The 22,167-nt window shown below is 40.8% G+C and overlaps 1 protein-coding gene and 1 long non-coding RNA gene across 8 annotated transcripts in view; one reads left to right on the top strand and one right to left on the bottom strand.

The window, feature by feature from the left end:
- Nucleotides 1–1,743: 1,743 nt before the first annotated feature.
- STK38 (serine/threonine kinase 38) overlaps nt 1,744–22,167 on the bottom strand; it is a 42,449-nt gene continuing 22,025 nt past the window's right edge. For 5 of the 6 annotated variants that reach the window (XM_077904235.1, XM_077904234.1, XM_077904238.1 and 2 more), the window contains 9 exons: nt 18,550–18,673; nt 16,077–16,231; nt 12,975–13,077; nt 12,094–12,155; nt 6,925–7,042; nt 5,753–5,876; nt 5,469–5,564; nt 4,487–4,581; nt 1,744–3,791 (listed from right to left, as the gene is read on the bottom strand). In XM_077904235.1, coding sequence (XP_077760361.1) covers nt 3,661–3,791; nt 4,487–4,581; nt 5,469–5,564; nt 5,753–5,876; nt 6,925–7,042; nt 12,094–12,155; nt 12,975–13,077; nt 16,077–16,231; nt 18,550–18,673 — 1,008 coding nt within the window. In that variant the 3' untranslated portion in view covers nt 1,744–3,660. The remainder of the gene's footprint in view (nt 3,792–4,486; nt 4,582–5,468; nt 5,565–5,752; nt 5,877–6,924; nt 7,043–12,093; nt 12,156–12,974; nt 13,078–16,076; nt 16,232–18,549; nt 18,674–22,167) is intronic. The other variant, XM_077904236.1, reaches the window with a different exon arrangement.
- On the top strand, nt 19,123–21,367 carry LOC144317613 (uncharacterized). 2 transcript variants are annotated; one of them, XR_013383617.1, is made up of 3 exons: nt 19,123–20,145; nt 20,747–20,853; nt 21,140–21,367. It is a non-coding gene; the product is annotated as an uncharacterized LOC144317613 (long non-coding RNA). The 2 variants fall into 2 exon arrangements; XR_013383616.1 differs by having other exon boundaries at nt 19,123–20,269.

The following is a 22,167-nucleotide window of genomic DNA, read 5'->3' as shown; positions in this document are numbered from 1 at the left end:
CCTCTTCTTTAATAAATCTTAATGAGGACTGAATGGAAGCCAAAGGCTATGACAGGACATCCATGACCAGAGAAATGACTATAAAAACAAAAACTAGTAGGTTTTATACCTGGGATAATGAATACATGTTTCACACTAGGGACGGAAGTCAGATGAAGTGAGGTGGGAGCGGGGAAATGAGGAAGTAACAGCTCCACGACTCTGCCAAGTCACTGCTATTAAGAAACCTCTCCGGAATAGATAAATCTTAAAAGAAACCTCTCCGGGAAGCTTCCCTCAGCTCCCCAACACCACCAGGTCCCCCAACAGCTCCAGGTCAGCTATCACACTGCTTCGCCAGGACTTCACAGCTGGTGCCGCGTGCCCTTAGGCCACTTAGTGGGAACTCTCCAACTGCTCTGCAGTTCAGGACCAAAGGGGGCTCCCCGGGTGCATCCCAGGGTGCCCAGTACTGTGCTCTGTATATGATGGGTGCTTCATGTGATTTAGGCAAGATGCTCTTCCCTGAAAGTACGCCTGAAAAGCATCATGGAGGTGGTTTTCAAGTCAGTGCTGGCTTTTGTAGATCATTCCAGGGAAATATATGCTAGCTAGGAAAGGGAAATACCATTCACTGAATCCTTTTTGAATTCAAGAAAAAAATACCATGTGGGGTTCCACACAGAGCCCCAGGAAAGAGTGAAACCCAAACACACCTCCCAAGGAACCAATTCAGAGAAAAAGCATTAACAGTTGATGGCAGATATTATGCCATATACATGAGCTTTGACATTGCAGCCTGCTATCCAGAGCCTGAATATTAATCCTGAAGGAACCCATTCATAGCTTTTCAAAGTAATTCTAAAAAGAAATGTACAGGGGCGGGGCGGGGGGATGCCTGGCTGGCTCAGCCGGTAGAGCATGGGACGCATGACCTCAGAGTCGGTATTCAAGCCCTGTGTTGGGTGTGGAGCCTACTTTGAAAAAATTTAAAAATAAAAAGAAACAGGTACCGAAGAAAATCCTGATGTAGCCCCAAATCAAGAGGAGGCTGAATGACATCAGCATTGTTTCACTTCAGTATGCAGTACGGTCCAAGTCCTATTTCCTGACTCCCCCTAAGAGAGCAGGGGGCAGTACTATCCGTGAAGAGGACCAACGCTGAACCAGCGGCTCCTAACATGTTTCTTGAAACTCTTAAGTTTTGCAAAGACAACAGCCATTCTGGCTGCATTCGGCTTCCTTCTGCCTGCGGTTCTGACCCGGGATGGCCTTTGCTCTTCTTTCCTCTTTCTGAGGCTCCTTTCCCTAGACCAGAGAAGGGGCTGATGTGGGGCCCCAGCAGGTAGACCCAAAGGGCCCAAAAGGCTCTGCCAAAGTCCCATCCCAGGAGCCTGTGAGGGTCCTGGTCGACCCCAGGTGGGTAAACAGCTGTACGGAAGTCCAACAACTAACAGGACTTTTGTCAGCAGGTGTCCCCTTGGCCTTGCTGCAGGGGGAGGCCCCACTGCCCCGCAGCCCTGAACCAGGCAGAAAGAACACATGCATGGCGCCAACAGAAGATGGTCTCTTTATACAAACCAACTCAGAAGGCTCATCCTCGGGGAACAAAAAAGCAGGCCCCAGCCTCCCTGAGACAGAAGAGCGCTTTACTTAAACATGGTGATGAATAGTTCCGATGGTCTGCAGATAAACGGGCTAAAAGAAGCCACAGCACTCTGCCCCTTTCAGTTATGAACCATGCTGGCTTTAAAACACATCAGATTCACACCGTTTCACACAGTTTATTCAGAAGTTTAAAATATGGGCATCTTCCCCTAAAACAAATCATCCCCTGCCAGTCCCCACACACAGACTATCACCACTCCTGCTAACTTCTCTTTACTGTGCTTACCAAACATACTTGCAAAACACCTCGGGATCAAAACCTCAGCTATTTGGTAATACAACGAAATGACAAAGTTACACAAAAGAATCTCATTTACTTCCTTTTCACTAGCAGACCATGAGTGAAAGATTAAAGGGCAAACATTACCTTCAACCAAAGTTAATGCTTCCCTATTACTCTCTTTCTCCTTCCTCTAAGACGTTGAAACTCAAAGCAGTTTCATTTACTGTAACTCTGATATCCCATTTTTCTTTTCGGAATGGCTAAGCCAGGACATACGTTCCTTTCAAGTCGATCTTAACCTCAAGACTGGCAGAAAGCGGACTCCCTGTTGTCGCTTGGCCATGACGCTTTGCCATAGGCAAAATTACCACAGAGGTGCAAATGATGCTTTCAGAGTTATCAAAAATCTTAATGCATTAGTATGGAACCTCCACATTTTTCTGATGCCACAAAATTCCTCTTAAGGTGGTGGCAGGTGTGAAAGAAAAGGCACTTTGTGCTAAAATTCAGAGGGTCTCTTGGGAGAGTGCCACAGCAGAGAGGACCGGTCAGCCTGAGCAGCAGGCTGCCCTTTAAGTTGGAGAGAAGCACCCCCCCTGCCCTGCCCTGGAAGGCATCTGCAAAGGAAAAATCAGTAATCATGATTCCAAGGCAAAATGGTTACTTAAATTGGAGAGGACAAATACAAATAGAGAGAGAGAGAGAGAGAGACACCAAACACAGTTGCACCAAGGACTGAGGAGGAGCGAGCTTTACAGGGCCCTGTAGGCCAGCTTTCGCCTTCTACTGGGCTGGCTCCTTCACTTCGGAGGAGGTTCTGGAGACCGAGCAGGAACAGCACCTTGGCCAAGAGGGTTCCAGGCCTCCTGCCTCTGCCTGGACTCTCCCTGTTGTGTTCCCAGGAACAAACCGAGTTCCTGCTGACAGCACTTGTGGCTACTGCTGGTCCGCGACAACATCCATCTTAAGGATTTTTTGATCCAGCCATGAAGGGACAGTAAGGGTTTTCCACATGATCTGGGACTCCTTGGCAAAGCCCAGTGGCTTCTGGGTCTTCTGAGAGCGACGATGGATCACGCTAGGATCCCCCACCAACACTCAGAAAAGCAGCATGAGTGTTTTAGATGGGCAGGAGATAAATCAGTGGACTCAGGGTCTTTATCCTAGTACCATAAATAAAGTGCACCATGAATGGAGGCTGTGAGGAGCCACTCACCAGAGGCCGAGGTATGGGAGACACTACCCTCACCACCCGCTCAGAGGATGGTGGATCATTTCCTTCAGCCAGAACGCTGGCTGCTGAGGCTTTCATTATTGCTTTATTTCCTTAGTACTATGGAACTTTTAGCTGTAAAGGAAAAAGAAATACTTGGTGGGCTTGGCAGAAAGCAGGTCTGTCACAAAAATCACAGAAATTGGCTGATACTCAGTTAAGTGTATGTTACAATCTTAATAATGTTTGATGATGGCTGTTTTTTTTTTTCTCCTTCATTCTGAGGAACTTAGGAAAACGAGTTTTTTAAGAACTCTATCAAATTGGCTCATGAGGCTTCTGAAGAAGCGGTACAGATGTTTATGGCCGACGTAGTAGAAATGGTTGTCTTTGTTCTGCAGGTTTCCAATGCTTTATGGAAGAGAATCCACTTACTGTCACATTTCAGGAGAGTTTACCATGACATACTGGCAGGTTCCATAAACTTCTTGGAAACTCTTTTCAAAGAATGTGTAAGAGGAAAACCGCAACGTTGTACAAAGAGCTCTGCTCCATTTAGGATTCTATTTCGAGGACACTATTTAGCTGCTTTCATGTAGGAAGGTATTGCCCCCCGAGCCGTCAGGCCCTCAAAGCGCTTGTATGTGTAATTGATGAAGACCCAGTCTTTGTTCTTGTAGTCAGTCTCAGGGTGATTACTTGTAGCTACTGGGAAAGAAATAGATGTGAGAGTTGATTCACTGCCTTACCCCGATGGACTGCTCAGTACTGAGGACAGGACATTCTGAAGAAGATAGCACAGTCTGTATTTGGGAAAAACTGCTTTTCACTCTGCAAATTTTCTACATTTGCGTGTCTATGGTCTTTGAATCTCCCATTTGTCACAAATATTTTAAAAGTTCCATTTTCCCTTTTCTGTCATTTCAGGTTACCTAACCCTTAATAAATAAAACAAAAGAACAAACCTTTGTGATTTACCCACTCCATTTAGCAGGTAAACACTGGGAGTCCGTGGGGGCATTTGGGTGGCTCAGTTGGTTAAGCGCCGGGCTCTTGATTTTGGCTCAGGTGATGATCTCAGGGTCACGAGAGCCAATGGAGAGCCTGCTGGAGATCCTCTCTCTCCTTCTCCCCCTGCCCCTCCCCCCACTCATGCTCACTCTCTAAAATCAATTTTAAAGATCTTAAAAAAATAAATTAATAAATAAGGAAAGAGACCATGAGAGTTTATATTCATTCTCCATTCGACAACGGGTCACTGCTACCCAGCGTTAGCACCACAAAAATACTTACAAAGAACCCAAAGAACTAAAGTTCCTCTAGCTGACCTGTGAATACAACCCCTAAACTGGCAGGACGTAATGGGCCTATAATGCAGCAGGAGGCAGTGTTGGCGATGTTACCTGTTGGCTTAAGAATATCAGATTCTGGAAATTCATCGAAGTTTGAGGTATCATCAATGCTTTTGATTTCAATAGATATTGCAGCAGGTCTCTCTCTGCCAAGAACAGACATGCCAAAAATTACTATAGTTAGTACTCACATGGCTCACAGCTGATTTTTTTCTCCAAAAAGAACCCTGGCCTGACACGGGAAGACCACCCCACTGGCAGGCAGCATTTCCTTTCTCTGAAGAGCTTCTGACACCAAGCGACCACGCCACTTGGCCACATCCAAATGAGAGAATATAACTAACAATTATCCAGAGCTGGGAAGAAAGACAAAACCCATGAGGAGAAAGTCAAATCCAAGGTTAACGCACTGCCCTTGTGGCCTGCCCAGTTGTTAAAAGGGGAACTAAACCTCCGGGCGCCCTCTTGCGCGGGGCTCTCACTTTCCACCACAGGTGTTAATAAGGAGAGGGCTAAAAATGTGGCAAAAGGGAGGTAAAGGTAAAACTTATGAGAGTGCAAAACAGAACACAATTATGAGGAGAGGACAACGTCCCCACCTTGTTTGGGAACCACCGAATGCCTAGGAAGCAGCGCTGGGCCGGGGGCAAGAGGCGGCGCGCTGGCCACACCCCGCAGCCCACACCGGGGCCAGTTCCTTCCTTCCTACCCCGGCTCCGGTGGCCGACGCTACAGAGGTTGGTGTGTTCTAGGTAAGAGCAAGGGCAACACGCTTAAAGTGCTGTCTTCACCACGGAACTCAAATGTCCCTTCACTTTGGAAATAACTGCTGGCTTCCCCATGTCCCCGGGCACATGGCCGACAGCAAGCCCTGACTCCTGAGCCCCGCCAAGAATGAAAATCAAGAAAGGACGCTCACTGTCTCCGAAGCCCTCTTCCCTTACCTGGCTTGCCAATACTGGGGCCTCTATATTAGTGGTAAGCAAATTACACCCTTTCGGAAATAATCCTGAAAGCCTTTATGTGGATATACCTGATATGTTCCCAGTCAACGCCTTCAAAAAAAGAATTACTTTTGATTTCCTCAACTCCAGGGGCTCCAATTCTATGTTCCCACTCAGAGCAGAATCTGGAAAAGACAGAGGTCTTTCAGCAAACCTCAAGTAGTCTCTTTAGAAGAAGATATGGAATAACCTAAACAGAGGAATGGGAGACAGCAGGGGGCAGATCCAGGTAATAATTTAAGTTTAAAAAAAAAAAAGAATTTTGGCATGTCAAAAAACCTGGGTGAAAGGCGGGGGAGATGTTCTCTAATACCTCAAAATAAGGTCCTTGGCTTTCTCAGAGATAGGAACTTCTGGAGGAAAAGTCAGAGTTTCTTTCCAGTTCATCACCTTCTTATAGGTCTCTTGGGGGGTCTCAGAACAGAAAGGTGGGTACCCTGTAATAAGAGAGACACTTCGGAGCTTTTACTCCCCAGAACTTTGAATCTGAGAGTACTCTCCTTAATAGGATTTTATCTTTAACCCTCCATGACATGCACAGGACTTCCACTCATTCCAGAAAACATCTAAACTGATTTTTCATTTCCCCCCAAACTTCTAAGCCCAAAGTGAATTTGTGCTTCTGGTACCACAAGAGAAGCAGCTAACAGCTGAAGCCGGGAAAAGAAAGGAGGACATACATAGCATTGCACAGGTGGAAATCACCACGCCCAAAGAAGAAATGAAAAGAAACAACATCATTGAAAAATGACTCTGTTCCAGGAATATCCCTATATGAGTAAAGTGCCAAACAAGCTGAATAAGAAAAAAGCCTAGGTTTTAAAGGTGACTACCATGCCTCTTTTTGAGAACTACAGATAAGGGGATAAGTACTCTCACACCACATTACTCCACATGCCCTCCACACAGATCTCATGCGCTTCCACAGGCATCCACCCAATGTTCCGGAAGACAACACAGCCAGAAACCATTCTAGTCATCCACAGACTCATGCACTCGGTACTGCCATGGACATATTTACTCTCCTAGTGCTCTTGGGAATATGGCCACCCACCCCTGGAGTGTCCTCTAAATACACAGACACATCATCCAAATTAGAGGGAGAGGGAGAGAGATCAGAGGGGTCCATGCTTTGAAGGCTTAGAGAGAGGAAGGGGACAGCAAAGAAGTGAAGAGTATGTGAGGCAATGCCCAATTAAAGCTCTCTGCAAATAATGAATATTTAAGTGACTGAAAGAGCTGCTAGAAGGAGAGGATGAAATAGGGGAAGAACAGGATAAATGATCAGCAAAGCAACTACAGGATGCAGGAGGCCAGAGAACATAGTTGGCTCTTTGATGGCCAAGAGCTTTCTGCTTAGGAAAATTCACATTGAAAGACACAAGGAGAAAAGTGCTTAGACCACCCTCAACTGAAATCATCTATTATCAATACGGGACTCTCTTCTGGTTGCACCAAAATGTCCTCTGAAAGCATGCAACTTACCGATGAGCATCTCATACATGATCACCCCAAGCGACCACCAATCACAGAGCTTGTTGTACCCGGTCTGCATGAACACTTCAGGAGCAATGTAGTCGGGAGTGCCTACTGTGGAGAAGGCCTGAAACATGTACCATACATCAGGGAGGGGGGTGGCCACAGCCAGGACGGTGCTCAGAGTTCTGTTCTAGAGACAGAAAGTTTCAAGCACCACCTACGGGGACCCACAAACTAACCAAGCAGAATGGATGGCCCCAGTAGCCCAATGGCAAGTCTGATTTGCCAGAGCACTTCCAAAATGAACAATAAAGCTTTGTCAGCAAGGCAAGAGACCCTTCCTAAATACACCCAAAGCCCATGGTTGATCAGGACAAAGGTACCCATCTCAACAACCAGCATTGTGACTGACTGAGCACCCAGTGAGTGCGAGGCTCCATATTTCTTACATGCTTCTGAGCCTATGTAGTCCTGGCACAAGTCAGCAAAGGACTTTATTAGCAGATAAAAAAAAAAAAAATCTGACGCCCAAAACAGCTTTGTTCATAGGCTGAGAACTAGTTAAGTGGCAGAGGCCAGTTTGAAAATGAAATACCTTGTCTAAATCATCCCTCTTTCTATCCTAAATATTCCTTAATTTGATAAAACCTAAATAAAGGGAAGCTTTATTATTACAAGGTAGTAGTATCCTACAGATTAGAGATTTATGTCCATTTACCAAACATATTCATTTATGTAAATAGTTCTTACGGGAATATTTTCTAAACTCAAGTAATCTACTCTCATAATGAGGACTATGATACTAGGGGGATGTGCACTCAAAGCCTTCCAGTGTGCTCAGCATTTGAGGATTTACCACATAGAAGGCTCTAATCTAAGTGCTTTTGACATTACAGAACTTCTAAGATAGAAAATAACATGTGTTGTCTTTTGAAAATATTTATTATGGAATACTGCAAAGATACAGAAAAAAAAACAACAGACAATACAACACACAACACCTACTGCCCATATTAAAGAGAAGTTAATAATCTCCCATATTTGTCTCAGATCAATTGTTTTTTTAAAAGACATAAAACTATAGAAACGATTAAAACCAGATAGCCCTTCCCTCTTCCCCTACTGAAGTCAAAACCACTCTGAAGTTGCTGTGCCATGCTTATATGCATATTTGCATAAATAACATAATATGATCTCCTGAATATTTCAACTTTTAATAAAGGGTTTCCTTTGGCACTTCATTAGTCTACAATGCTACAACTTGTTTTAACTTAACATTATGATTTTAAGATTTATTCATGTAGCTCTGATTCACCCATTTCACTACTGCAAATGTATTCTGTTATACAAATGTCACAGTGTTTTTTTTATCCATTCTTCTATTGCTTCCAATGTTTCACTATGACAACACCCGAATAAACATTCCTGTGACACCTCCTGGGCAGTAGAGCAAGAATTTCTCTAAAGGAGGAGTATCACTGGGTCTTGCATTACAAACATCTTCTAATTTAACTAGACATCTTCCAACTGTCCTCCAAAGTGGTTATTACCTATTGCAACACCCCCAGGGGGGATGAGTTCCTGATGTTCCAGATCTCACCAACACTTGGCTCTGATAGACTCTTTTAAATTTTCGCCAATCTGATGAATATGAAATGGGATGTTTTAATTTGTATTTCCTTTATTTCTAGTAAGGTTGAGTATATATTCATCCACTAATAAGCCATTCAGGTCTTTTGTCTCTGAATTCCCATTTAGATCCTTTGCCCACTCGTTTTTCAGTTGCATTATCTTTTTTTTTTTAATTGGTTCGTAGGAATTCTCTATGAATCCAGGACATTAATTCTTTATAGTTTTACATATTGGAAATAACTTATCCCAGTGTGAGGATCATCATTTTTATTATGACCTTTAAGTGATGTAATATTTGTTACATACCAAAAAGTGTGTAATTATCAAATTATGAAGCATAATAATAAAAATGAATAACCACGAGTTCAACTGAAGAAATGAATTATTACCAATGTCATTAGAACTAAACATGTACTCCTGTCCCTTCCATCCTCTTACCTCTCCTAACCCCTATGGTTCAATTTTGTTATCATTCCTCTGCTTTTAAAAAGAAATTTAATTTTGCCCCATATCTGCCTCTAAATGAGATCTTGGTTTTATTCTGGGGCTTTGTAAAAATGGTATCACACTACATCAGTCTTCTGCTGTTTGATTTTTCTTCTCCATGTTTTGCTCCTAAAATTGATCCATGATGTCACATGTAGCTAGAATTCATTCATTTTCACTGCTGTAAAATATTCTATCCCAAAATGTAACCACTTTCCTGTCAATGGGGTTCTGACACGGGGTTATTTCCAGTTTCTTGCTATTAAAAAATGCAATAAACGTTCTTATATATGGCTCCTGCTTTACAAGTGCAAATTTCTCCAGACCATATGAATAGGGAGGGGTAGACTCCCTGGGTTGCAGGGTATGCATATGAATTGTAACATAATCCCAAAATAGTGGGACCATGTGGCTTATTTTTTCATTTGTTTATGTCTTTCAATATACTGAAGGGTTCTGTCTTTAAAGTAAAATCAAGTTTTCCTTTATGATCTGTACTTCTTGTATCTTAACAAGAAGTTAAATTTTCCTTTAAAATTAAAGGATTTTTTTAAAAAAAATAAAAAAACAAAAAATAAATAAATAAAATAAAATAAAATTAAAGGATTTTTTGAAATCCTTCCTTACTCCAAGATCATGAGCATACCACCCTATACTTTCCTCTAAAATTTTAAAGTTTTATTTTCCATCTACAACTTATTGTTATGTATACTATAAAGTAGGAATTCATTTGTTCCAGATAGAATTGTATACTGTTTTCTTTTAAATACATGTATTAACAAATATAAATGCCAGTTGTTGTTTTTAAAGCTTTAAAGTCTGAGACATGGACTGTGGTCTCCCCGAGAAGTATTTTCGGTCTAATTATAAAGGTTAAGAAACTACAGAAACCCTTCCACTTAGAAACTAGATTTATTCCAGCAAAACTGAATATTAAGTATATCTTATTTGTCAAAAAAAAATTCTTTTTTTTTTGTTAAAGAAATTTCTATTACAAAACCAGAAATGACTGGCTCAGTTGGTAGAGCATGCAACTCTTAATCTTGGGGCTGTGAGTTTGAGCCCCATACTGGGCATAGAAATCACTTTAAAAAACAAAAGTAAATATACTAGCACTGTAGCCAAAGGTTAACTCTTGGCTTACTTTAAAAAAAGTGTAGGGGCAGCCCGGGTGGCTCAGCGGTTTAGCGCCGCCTTTGGCCCAGGGTGTGATCCTGGAGACCCGGGCTCGAGTCCCACGTCGGGATCCCTGCATGGGGCCTGCTTCTCCCTCTGCCTGTGTCTCTGCCTCTCTCTCTCTCTCTCTGTGTCTCTCATGAATGAATAAATAAAATCTTTTTTTTTTTAATTTAAAAATCAGAAGATTTTTTTACCTTTCATTAGCTTCCAAAACACAGGTAAATATCAGTTTCCCAATAATGCAGAAGCTATTGAGAAACAGTCTCTTCAGTGGAGGATCTTAACCTTCACTGCACAGTAAAATCACCAAGAGTCCTCTCAAAAAACCAGATACCCAGATTATATACCCCAATACAACTCAATCTATCTCTGGGAGTAGGACCCAGCCATCAATAGGTTCTAAAGTCCCCCAGGTCATTCTGATGTGCAGCCAAGGTTAAGATCTACTACTCTATGGAGAGACATAATAGAAGCACCTGACCAAATTTGTTCCTGACATTTCCTAACCCTCAACAAGCTATGTAAACAGTTTTTCAACCACATACAAGATTCAGACACTTAAAGAGCATCAGAGTTCCTAAGGAAAGGAGATCATGATGTGACTGACATACCAACCAAAGTATCCCCAAGTTAATGTTAGGACAAGATCTCAAAGATGAATTTCAGTTACTACATCTCTAGAAGTGTTTAAGATAATGCCTCTCCCAGGACCAAGGTTGAATAAAAAAATCATCATATTCAAACCATGGTCTGGTCTGAGGCCCACCAATGGGCCTCAAAAACTGCAAGCCTTTCTTTTGATGCTTTCTTCAAACAACCCTACAGGCATCCATTTTCACTAGGACGGACAACTACTTACCAGTGACTTACTAAATACTACAGAGAACTCTAATTCAGTATTTTACTAAGAAGGCTGACCCAAATAAGTATTTGGCAAACCCGCCAAGTTACTACTGTATACACCAACCAACAAGCAGAAATGCCACCATTTCTAGAGGATACACGTGCATGACCATCATTCCAAGTTAGTCATCATTTTCCACAGCTGCTATTTTTGCTTTCTATGACCAACTGTTAGTTTAGCTTTACGATCATTTATTCCATTCGCTATGGGCTTCTAGCAAAGTCTAAGTATGTGGTGATACACACTTCTATTATCTCTGGTCAATAACTAGACATTTGGACACAAGATTATACTTCAGATATAATCCAATGAATGAGAATAAAAGTTTGCCTAGACATCAATATTTCACTGGTGACTTTGTATATTTAAAATCACTTCCAACATATCATCAAGGTAAATGCAATAATGTTACTTATTTTTAAGCTTGTAGCTCATAATTTTGTGTATATATTTATACAGTAAGTTATAAGCACTTTCCTTAAATTTCTCTCCAATTTTTATCACTAAGTTCTCTTTTCTACCACAAAGTAGGATGGGGCAGGTGAACTGAAGAGTCTTCACTTGCCTAAGTGAATCAAAATTTTAAAAGTATGAGAACCGCGGCCTTAAAGCTCTGGGTAGGTATCTGTAACTTAGTTTCATTTTGAGAGATCTCCAATTCAAAAATAACCCCTTTACAACACCGTAAAAATAGAGAACAGATTGAATAGGAAGGAATGGGGTTGTCTCGTAAAAGGTCAGGATGAGGTCCCCCACTAAAAATGTCACAACCAAAACAACCTAAAATTATCTTCCCTTCATCAAAATACTACCTTTGGTGCCACTGGCAACACGACAGTGTTCTGTCAAGGTAATCTTAAAAGCAAGGAATAGATATGCTGTCAACATTTATTGGATGCAAATTTCTGTGCCTATTTTTAAAATTTACTCATACTCAGTTTGCAGCAATTTAGGAAGCCACAGATATTACTTACTAGCTGACGTCTATTTCTTTTCCAGGTTTCTGCTTTCCTTTTGGAATTCATGTTCTGGAAAGCTAAAAGTAGAGAGAACAAGTTCTAGTCAAAGTTCAGACAGGTATGTTTAATATTTTTTCAGGCTCTGATTCAAGCCACATGAGACTTCGGTCTTGCTTTTCCAGCTTGTACATCAGTAACTCTAGATCTAACACACCTCCCAGCAAGTCTATAAACCCAAATCAAAGTCACTGAAGCATTAGCTCGAAGAATCACACAGTCACATGGGTCATGCGGCCATAGAGGATACAGGCCTTCATCAGAATTACAGGAAATACAGTTTCATCAGAAGCGAAGGTCCCAAAGTAGACCTAAGATATTCATAATTTCTCAAAATTACCATCAAGTTTCCAAGAGTAATAATTAGCATGTATTCAAAGACTTCTGAATTTAGAATACATTTTTGGCATAACCTTCTCCAGGATGAACTGTAATTGTACTGCATAGTTTTAATAGTTTAACGGTGCTGGAGTGAAAATAACACTTACAAAGATCAATTTCTTTCTGCCATGACAGAAAGAAGCACCTAGGATAAATCTCATCCAGAGCTGGTCCCAGGACTTTTTCCTCTACTGCTTGCCTGCCCCATATACATCCCCCGCTTCTCAGCAGAGGTCCAAAGAAGGCTCTTCCCAAAATCCACCTTAATATACCCGGCAGCACTCATCTTGCCTCTCCATACAATAAAAACCACAGGCACACCTGGGAAGATACTTTCATTCTCTAGACTCAGGTTGTGAGAATCTCCTAATCCGTCCTGGATATTTTGGTTACCTGGGGAACAGCTCTTCTAGGCCCAGGTAAGGGATAAAAAGGCTAACACCACTACTGACACTTACTGAAATCACTGGGGAGGCTGTGGTTCAGATTCCTATAAAATTCTGTCCTATGTGCTTTCTTCAGTCCTGTGCAAAGGCCGAAGTCAGAAAGCTTCACATGGCCCTGTGGGGAAGAAATAAGGTAATGGAAGATGAACATTCTCAGATGTGGAACAGACGTTGTATTTTCTGGCTCTTCAAAATATCTGTTTCTAATTCTCATTCTCATGTGATGTAGATTATAAGCACCGCTGTGATAGAGGTACAGAGGATGGTTTCAACAAATGATTGTTAAATAATGAATAAATGAACAAGTCTTTGTTCATGTAACTTTTACTCTTGAATTGTTTCATTAGGCTACAGTCCAAAGGATAAATTATTCCAAAAACAGAGAATGAATGTTATTACATAGTTCCTGACAAATGTTGCTATACTATATTTTAATCATAAGTAGACACTTATGATTTATCATTCTCTTCAAGGAACACTCACACCTCCTCTGAGCCAGGCCTCATGCTTTAAATGTATCATCTCATTTATAACTCTTAAGCCGCACTTCACTGACTCAGACTTGTTAAATGGCTTACTGGTGAAATGGGAGAACCAAAGCCAGAAATCAATCCATGTTCCTTCTCCCCAGACCAGGATTACCTACCCTCTCCAACCCCCTGATCTCATCTGGAAAATGGAAATAAAGGTATCTTCCTGGTAGGAATGATGAGAATTAATGCACATAAAGCTCCTTACCTAGTGCACATAACCAGTCCTGAGAAAGAGGTAGGTGTCCTTGGAGTAGTGAAATTTCAAGTGGATAAGGAAATAAAGCCAAAATTACGGGAGGGAATCCTGATGTGCAGGGATCTACACACTGCTCAAGGTCGTACAATTAGAAGTGGCATGGCAAGGGTTAAGCCCCAGTGATTTCAACATCTGTGGTCTTTCCACCACCTTCCTTCAGACATACTTTAACATACAAACTTCTCAGGATACAAGGAGGCAACAGAAACCCTGCCAGGTGGGTCAAGTTTTATTTTGAAGAAATCCCCTTAGGTTTGGCCTTGTGTGTGTTGCATACACGTGTATGCATGCACAATAACGTAAACTGCCAAACGAAGACAGCCTTGAGCTTGCTAACTTGGTACCACTTGTTTGAGATCTGCAAATATGTTATACAAGTCAAGGGCTAGAGTTTAATTTATAGTTCTCAAAACTACATTTTACCTAGATACCTCTAAGACAGGAATGGAAAAAGCAGTACTGGAGCAGATGCTAATCAAGCCTAATTTCAGGGAATTTTGTAGCTTTTTTAAGTAAGCAGGAACTCAAAACATCCAGTTTCACTTCTAGAATCTGTATGGCTGAACACCTAAATGAGCTTGTTCGTGAGAACATTTTTCTACAAGTTTGGGCTAGCATCTTGTAGAGAGCAAATGTGCACCTACAAGGGTTCCTCACTCCTCAGTTATATTGAAGCCCCAATGTCTTTCCCTTCAATATGCTTGCTGGACCTCAACACAGACTACAGGGTTCAACTAAGCCTGCACTAATTCATTTGGATACAGGACCAGGGGATCTGAATCCAACCACAGAAAGTAGGGCCAGTACTCTATTAAAAATATATCTGAACATAATGACATAGAAGAAAAATCTGAGGGGCGCCTGGGTGGCTGTCAGTTAAGCATCCACCTTCAGCTCCAGTCATGATCCCAGGGTCCTAGGGTACTGGGATTCAGCCCCTAATCAGGCTCTCTGCTCAATGGGGAGCCTGCTTCTCCCTCTGCTCCTTCCCCTGCTCATACTCTCTCTCTCAAATAAATCAATAAAATCTTTTTTTTTTCAATAAAATCTTAAAGAATAATTTATACACATTAATATTTTTAAAGTACTTTTAGGATATTAACTGTATATAAATTACAGACACAAACAGAAAAGGTACTGAGGCTTTTATACCAAAACAGTAATTATCTTTGAATGATCAGATTATAGGTATTTTTCTTCTTTATAACTCTTGGTACTGTCCAAATTTTCTACTATGTATATACTCTTAGGACAAAGAAAAAAGCTACTAACCAGAAGCAATTATTTGGTAAATCTCCTGCCATTTTGAAATAGAAAGATAAAAATTTTTTAAGATAAAAGTTTTTTAAAGAAAGTATACCAAAAGTTCAAGTTTTTCAAAGATCCCAAGAAAATTATCAAAAGACAGGAAGAGGGGCACCTGGCTGGCTGAGTCAGTGGAGCATGTGACTCTTGATCTTAGAGTCGTGAGTTCAAGCCCCATACTGGGTGTAGAGATAGATAACATAAATAAGTAAAACTTTTAAAAAAAGATAGATAACATAAATAAGTAAAACTTTTAAAAAAAGAAAAATATAAGAATCACATTCACTGTTCTACTTAAAAGTTCAGTCCAGACAACTGTGTAATAGAACAAAACATCCTAAAATTTTACAGCTGGAAAAGATTTTGGAGCTTCTCTGGAACAATATATCCACTTTATAAATACGTGAGTTCTGGACAGTGGGGAGACGTGCCAAGGAGCAGCCAGCAATCTAGCAGCACAGCGATTCTCTTCTCATTTGCTATGAGTTTAAGAACTAAGCGACTGAACTCATTTGCATGTCTGAAGAAAATTACAAACAGAGCAGTACAGAGGTTAAGCAGGACTCTTCTTTACACAGAGGACAAAAGATCTAGAACCTGAACTTTGGGAGAGACTTTTGTTGTTTTTGTTTGTCTTACTTCCTGGTTCCTAGCTGGTTCCTCAACTAATAAGGTTTGCCAACAGAGGGGTTCCCAATAGGTGATGCATTTGAATAGTTAATTATATGCTAGGAAAAGATGACTATCTTTGGCTTTATCATAAAATAAGCTTCTAAGTCAATTTTCCTCTTAATCATTTTTGAAAATGTCCTTTACTTTTAAAAAGAATATTCAATCAAATTATAAAATCATACGTATTTCAGAGAAAGGAAGTAACAGCAAGCTTACTGCCCACCCACCCCCACCCCAAAAGGCAGTGCCCAGCTTCCTTACTGTGATTATAAATGGTACAGTTGTGAAAGCAGAGACTCCTCAGATGAGGAAACACACATCAGGCACGCTTCTCCCCTACCACAGTACCTTGCTGTCCAGGAGAAGGTTGTCTGGCTTGATGTCTCTGTGGATGAATCCAAGTTGGTGAATAGAGTCTATGGCTAATACTGTTTCTGCTATATAAAACTGAGTCTCCTCTTCTGTCAGGGTATCTTTTTTCATTAATAGGGTCATCATGTCCCCTGCAAACAAGAAGATATAAGACACCACACACACACACACACACATACACACACACACACACACACACACACACAATACATAAGTAAGCGCCAGTTTCCAGATTGGTCTTCCCTATCAGCCTACATAAGGCAGTAATAAACAAGCCTCTTTTGTGTTCCAGAAACTGACCCCACACTGCCAATATGGGTGGAAATGGTAAACAGTCTCTAAGACTTAGACTTAAAAGTAAAATTCACAGCCACGGAGAGAAAAATGTTTTTAACCTAACCTGATGCTGACCACTGAGCATTGATTTACGTTGTAATTTAGAGAGAAAAAGGAAATCCCTTTCTCTCTCTCTCTCTCACACACACACACACAGACACACACACACGCTCACACACACACACACACACACACACACACAATTTGCTTACAGTAATTTTTGGAGTGGGAAAAAATTACTTTACTTTTCATTTTGCCTGCCAACTTCTCTATAACCCAGAACCAAATGGCATTTCCACACAGGCAGTACTGCCACTATTATAGAGAGAGGTCGAAATGCCAAACAAAAACTAAATATATGAGAAAGCTGAAAACAAGGTCTCCAGTCTCTACTTACAAAACACTTGAACATAAAAAGGTGTGATTTAGGTAGCAGAGTTTAAGTCAACAAAAGGTAAAAAGGAACTGAAAATGCTATGTACTGAGATATGTAATGGCTGCCTCCCCAAAGTGCAAAGTGAACACCTCCCGAGATCAGTGGAGTTTCTTCTCCAGAGTTTTATTATAGGTAGTTAAATATACACCGATAGGCTTTATGCAACTTTTATGACACAGTATCAGTATTCTATCAGGTAAAAGGTAAACTCCCTAGTTTTCTGCAAAGTCAAAATTTAATTATCTCTGCTTAATATCAGCAACATAAAATGGAAAAAAAAAAAAGATTCTGATCCTAACTCAATGGTTAGACAAAAAGCAAAGCAAAGAAAAAATATGTATAAGTAGTTTAAAGCTAAGAGAAACAGGAAAGATTCAGTTTAGATTCCATATAAAGCCATTTATGGTCAGAAAAAAGGAAAAGAGAAAGAAACCTCTGATTTTAATACAGCATCATGCCACTTTGTGAATTTCATTTATAACTTTGGGGGAATTTCATGTGTTCTTGGAAGAGTGGATATTTTATGCTCAGGCAAAAAATTAAACCATTTATTAAAATGCTCTCTTTTTTGACCCAAGACTTGAAAACCAGGATACCCTAATCACTCCTGGCAGCTACCTATTCAATCTGGAGGCACAACAGAGACATGGTGCACTCAGGCTAGCTTTAGGGTAGCTATGTGACCTTAGTGCTGTGGCCCAGGAGAATAGCCAATGGCCTCACCTGTGCAAGTTTGCCCAGATGATCAGAGAGCTCAAGTCAGATGGTCTATGGCTCTGCAGGCCAGCTTCACCAAGTGCAAAGGGCAGGGTCCAGGAGACATGAGAAGCTATGGAAGATGGTGTACTTAAAAGCTTGAGGAGACATGTGTCAAGGGGCTGGTGGCTGAGCTGGGTTTTATTCCTATTTAAGAACTGGCTTCTAAATGTTCAAAAGTTTTTCCTCATTCTACTACATAGACTCCTAACTTTCTTTAATTGTTCATTAAAAATTGATGACCCTAGATCTAATTAAAGGTTCTCACAGGATCAAAATATTATACTACAGTTGCATTTTGCTTTGCTATAGAACCAAAGAGAAAAAAAGTTTTCTTTTTTGGCCACCAGAGTTTGCTCACAGCTCATCAGCTCACTGGCAAACAGACTGTCTTCCCCAGAATAGATGGTATGTTCTGTTATGGGTTTACTTTGGAGCAGTCTTAGGAGATACACATGCTGGGTTATATAAAACTTGAAATCTCAAATATGAGAAATTGATTCTGACTACTAATATAATGTAATGAGAGATTCATTCATTAATAGAAGTTACAGAAAAAGAACAAAAAAGTTGAAGCAAAAAAAGTAATAGCTTCAATTTGGTCACTTGGGTACTGATTATACATGATTCCCATTGACAGGAGAGCAAGCAGAGTCCCTATTGTATTCCTATATTGAAAAAGAAAAAGAAAAGAAAGAAATGTCCATCTGAAATCATGAGAATGAATGAGGTTACTTTTATGGCACTAAGAATTGTAGGAAGGCACCCCAGCACAAGACAGGTTACTGACCTCCTTTACAGACCTAAAAAAGATATAGAAAGCAACTTTGTGAGCACGATTAAAAGTAGGAGGGTTAATTGACGTGAGAGAGAAACCACAGAACAAAAAGGAAAAATGACCTTTCATCGTCAAGTAATTACCTCCAGGCAGGAACTCCATGATTAGGTAGAGGTTTAGCTTATCCTGAAAACTATAGAACATTTTCACAACCCACAAACTGTCTGCCTCCACTAGAATGTCACGCTCCGCACGAATGTGGCCAACCTGGAGGTATACGCATTTGATTAATGACAAGCCTTGCTCTGCTTTATTCGACTGTATATTTGTTTAAACAATTTAAATACTGTTTGAGTATTAAATTGTGATGATGCAAAAGAACTAATTTCTGCTCAGGCAAACGTATGAACTCAAAACAGACAACATTTGACTTGAAGGTATTCAGTCATGAACACCTGAGTGATGAAAGGCTTAAAAAAATAACACAATGAATGGCTATAATGCAAACGGCAACTTTCACAGTGCTATAAATTGAACCTCTGATTAATTAAAACTACCATTCTTTGCACAGCTTTTTGTTCCAATAATCTTTTATGACAAAAATAAGGCCCCGAGATGAGACTCTCTAAATAACTAAGTCCTGGCTCGGGTCTGCGATGAGATCAGCAATGACAATGCCCTAGTTGACAATTCTAGAATACTATTCCACAGCATTCAGTTCACTGCTATTCACAGAGTTAAGTGCTCAGTTCTTACTGAATTGTAATATAAGGATACCTAAGAAAAGTTACTGATTCAAATTTCTATTGCCAGTTTTCTGCTCTTACTAAACTTACCTAGCTAAGGAGACCAAGTCACCAAAGGTTTGGGAGAACCAGCAGAATTACTTCATTAAAACAATGCTTCATTATCAAATTTATCTTATCTACTTTAAATATGTAATAGTAATCAAAACACTGTTGTGTGTTATCAAATCCCACTCCCTCTCCTCTTATGTGTCACAAAATGTAAAACTGAGTTCAATCAGATCTATGTTTATTAAGACCCAGTCCAATTCTTGAGTAGAGATTTTATTCTTAACATATGTTGAAGGGCTTGAGTTCTACTCCATGTTAGGAGGTGAAGATGTACCATAGCTCACAAACTGGCACTTCTGTGGCAAACTCAGCCCATGGCTGTTGTTTTGTTTGATACAGTGTTCTATATGCTTGTTTTATTGGAATGTCTTTAGCAAAGCCAGGCACTTGCTCCTCCAGTAAGACACAGCTCTCATTCCTCTCTCCCATCTTACATGGAACCTGCCCCATTCTTCCCGCGGGCCTCAGAGCACTTGAGTTTACAGATTTCGGTTTCAAGGCTCTACTAATATTGTTTGGGAACTTTTTAAAAAGCTTCAAGGTGGCAGAAAACTTTCCTTTTGTACATCTCTATTTAGGGTACAAGGGTGGGGAAATGGAAGAAGGGTGGTAAGGAACAGTGCTAGGAAATCACAAAGAAGCTGTGTAGGAGCAGATGCTTTTCCTCGGCTTTCCTACAGAAGCAAAGCTTGTGGAAAACACAAATGTCACTTGCTCAACTGCAGCTGGGGATATGCCCCTGGCATTAGCAGATGTGAAGACTGCGCAAGTCAACCTCCACCTGCCTCTGCTCTCCTGGCTCCAGAGAAGAGCTTCTACTTGGTGTAGGGAGTCAAAGAAAAAGCAAGGCACAACCACTCCCACTCATCACTCACCTTGGAAGTGAGTGAAACATTCACTGTTTGTCAAGCGGAAAGCTATAGGCAACCTGTGCACATCTTGCCCTTCTTTCCTGGGGCTGAAACAGCAGCTAGGAACCTCAAGATCCAGATAGTAGTGGAGTCAGGTAAATATAGGATCAGGGAGGGAAGAACCAGAGGTGCAATTCACATCAGAGATTCCTTTTCCTTGTTCCATAAATATTTAATGGAGTGGACAGTTACATGCTAGTTGCTATCCTAAACACTAAAAGAAAAGAGCAGAGATAAGTCTATCTTTTGTTCCATCCTAATACTATACTGGCATCACAACTGGAGGTTTTCCTTTTGCAATGTAAGAGACACATGAAAAAACTAAGTGCTGGTCTCTTATCCTTTAAAATTTTCCAGATAGCAAAATTTCTATCCTAAGGATGAGAATAACAACCTGAACTCTCAGCGAGTAGCTTTAATTCCTATTCAGTTTAGTAAAAGCAAACAAAAAACTTTTCCTATGGATAAGGTACTCTACCTAACAAAAAGTTAGGCTCTGAATCTAAATTTTGTCAGCCCTACCCAAAAGTAATGGATTTGCACTGGTTGGTCTACCTCCCCTCACACCCTAGCACAAACTATGCTTCTTCAAGATGGCTGATCCAGGCCATGTCTACAGCCAGAAACTTTAACTAGACCACACTGAGACTCAACCCAGGGAGCAGAGTCCAGCAGCAAGGTGAGCTAACAATTCAGTTAATGCACTGTTTAAAAACCCTAATTTTGGGCAGCCCTGGTGGCGCAGCGGTTTAGTGCCGCCTGCAGCCCAGGGCATGATCCTGGAGACCTTGGATCGAGTCCCACGTCAGGCTCTCTGCATGGAGCCTGCTTCTCCCTCTGCCTGTGTCTCTGCCTCTCTCTCTCTCTCTCTCTCTCTGCATCTCTATGAATAAATAAAATCTTTAAAAAATAAAAAATAAAAATAAAAACCCTAATTTTCACAAAGTCCCTCTACTCTCATGTAGGAAAACTTTCGAAAATGATTTTTGAAGAAAGTACAACTTGAAAAAATATTTTACACCATATGTTTGGATCACCATCTGTGACTATGCTGGGCAACTGGCACGAACTATGAGGGATCAATAAGTGAAAGTCATCATGCACACTTCTTTTTACAATTTGATTCTGAACACTCTTTGATAAAGAAACATTTCGAGCGTTGGTTAAAACTACAGGAAATAGGTCTTGTAAAAATAAAGCTTACTTGTGAAATACAAAGTATAGTGACTAATCCATACCGTTGTACTTTTCCCTTTCCAAGACTGAAACTCTTTCAGTGCCTATACCCATAGTGCACACTAATTTTTAGATAATACACAAACAGGGCTCTTGAGCATTCTGAATGAGGTTGGTATTAGCATAAGCTATGGTGTCTGAAGGTTCACTGCCAGAGTATTTGATACTCTCAATCAAAATTCCCATGAGTCGGGATCCCTGGGTGGCGCAGCGGTTTAGCATCTGCCTTTGGCCCAGGGCGCGATCCTGGAGACCCAGGATCGAATCCCACGTCAGGCTCCCGGTGCATGGGGCCTGCTTCTCCCTCTGCCTGTGTCTCTGCCTCTCTCTCTCTCTCTCTCTCTCTGTGACTATCATAAAAAAAATAAAAATAAATTAAAAAAAAAATAACCATGAGTCTAAGCTTATGGATAATACATGAAAATTAAAGAGAAAATAAAAACTCCAAATGGTGACTGGCACTTAAAAGAAGGGCAGAGAAGCCTTAGTGATTATGCCTCCTTTCATGAGGCAGAAAGGGATTGGGCGTGAGGCTGGTCTCCATTCCTGCTCTTACACTCTATACCCAGAGCTCTCCTTGCCACAGTCTCTCTGTTCTCTCCTAGGGCATCTGATCCTTTACAGGACCTATGCAGGCATCACCCACTACAATCTATTCTTAAGCAAACTGCTGATGATATTAGATTTACAGAAAGGCTGCATTTTTGTTTTTAACATACTGTCCAATATTTAACATTTTATTTTGCATAAAGTATTT

This window comes from Canis aureus, chromosome 7, assembly GCF_053574225.1.
Source record: "Canis aureus isolate CA01 chromosome 7, VMU_Caureus_v.1.0, whole genome shotgun sequence".
Lineage (NCBI taxonomy): Eukaryota > Metazoa > Chordata > Mammalia > Carnivora > Canidae > Canis > Canis aureus.
The sequence above is the reverse complement of the archived record's forward strand: the minus strand, read 5'-3'. Positions and strand labels throughout refer to the sequence as shown.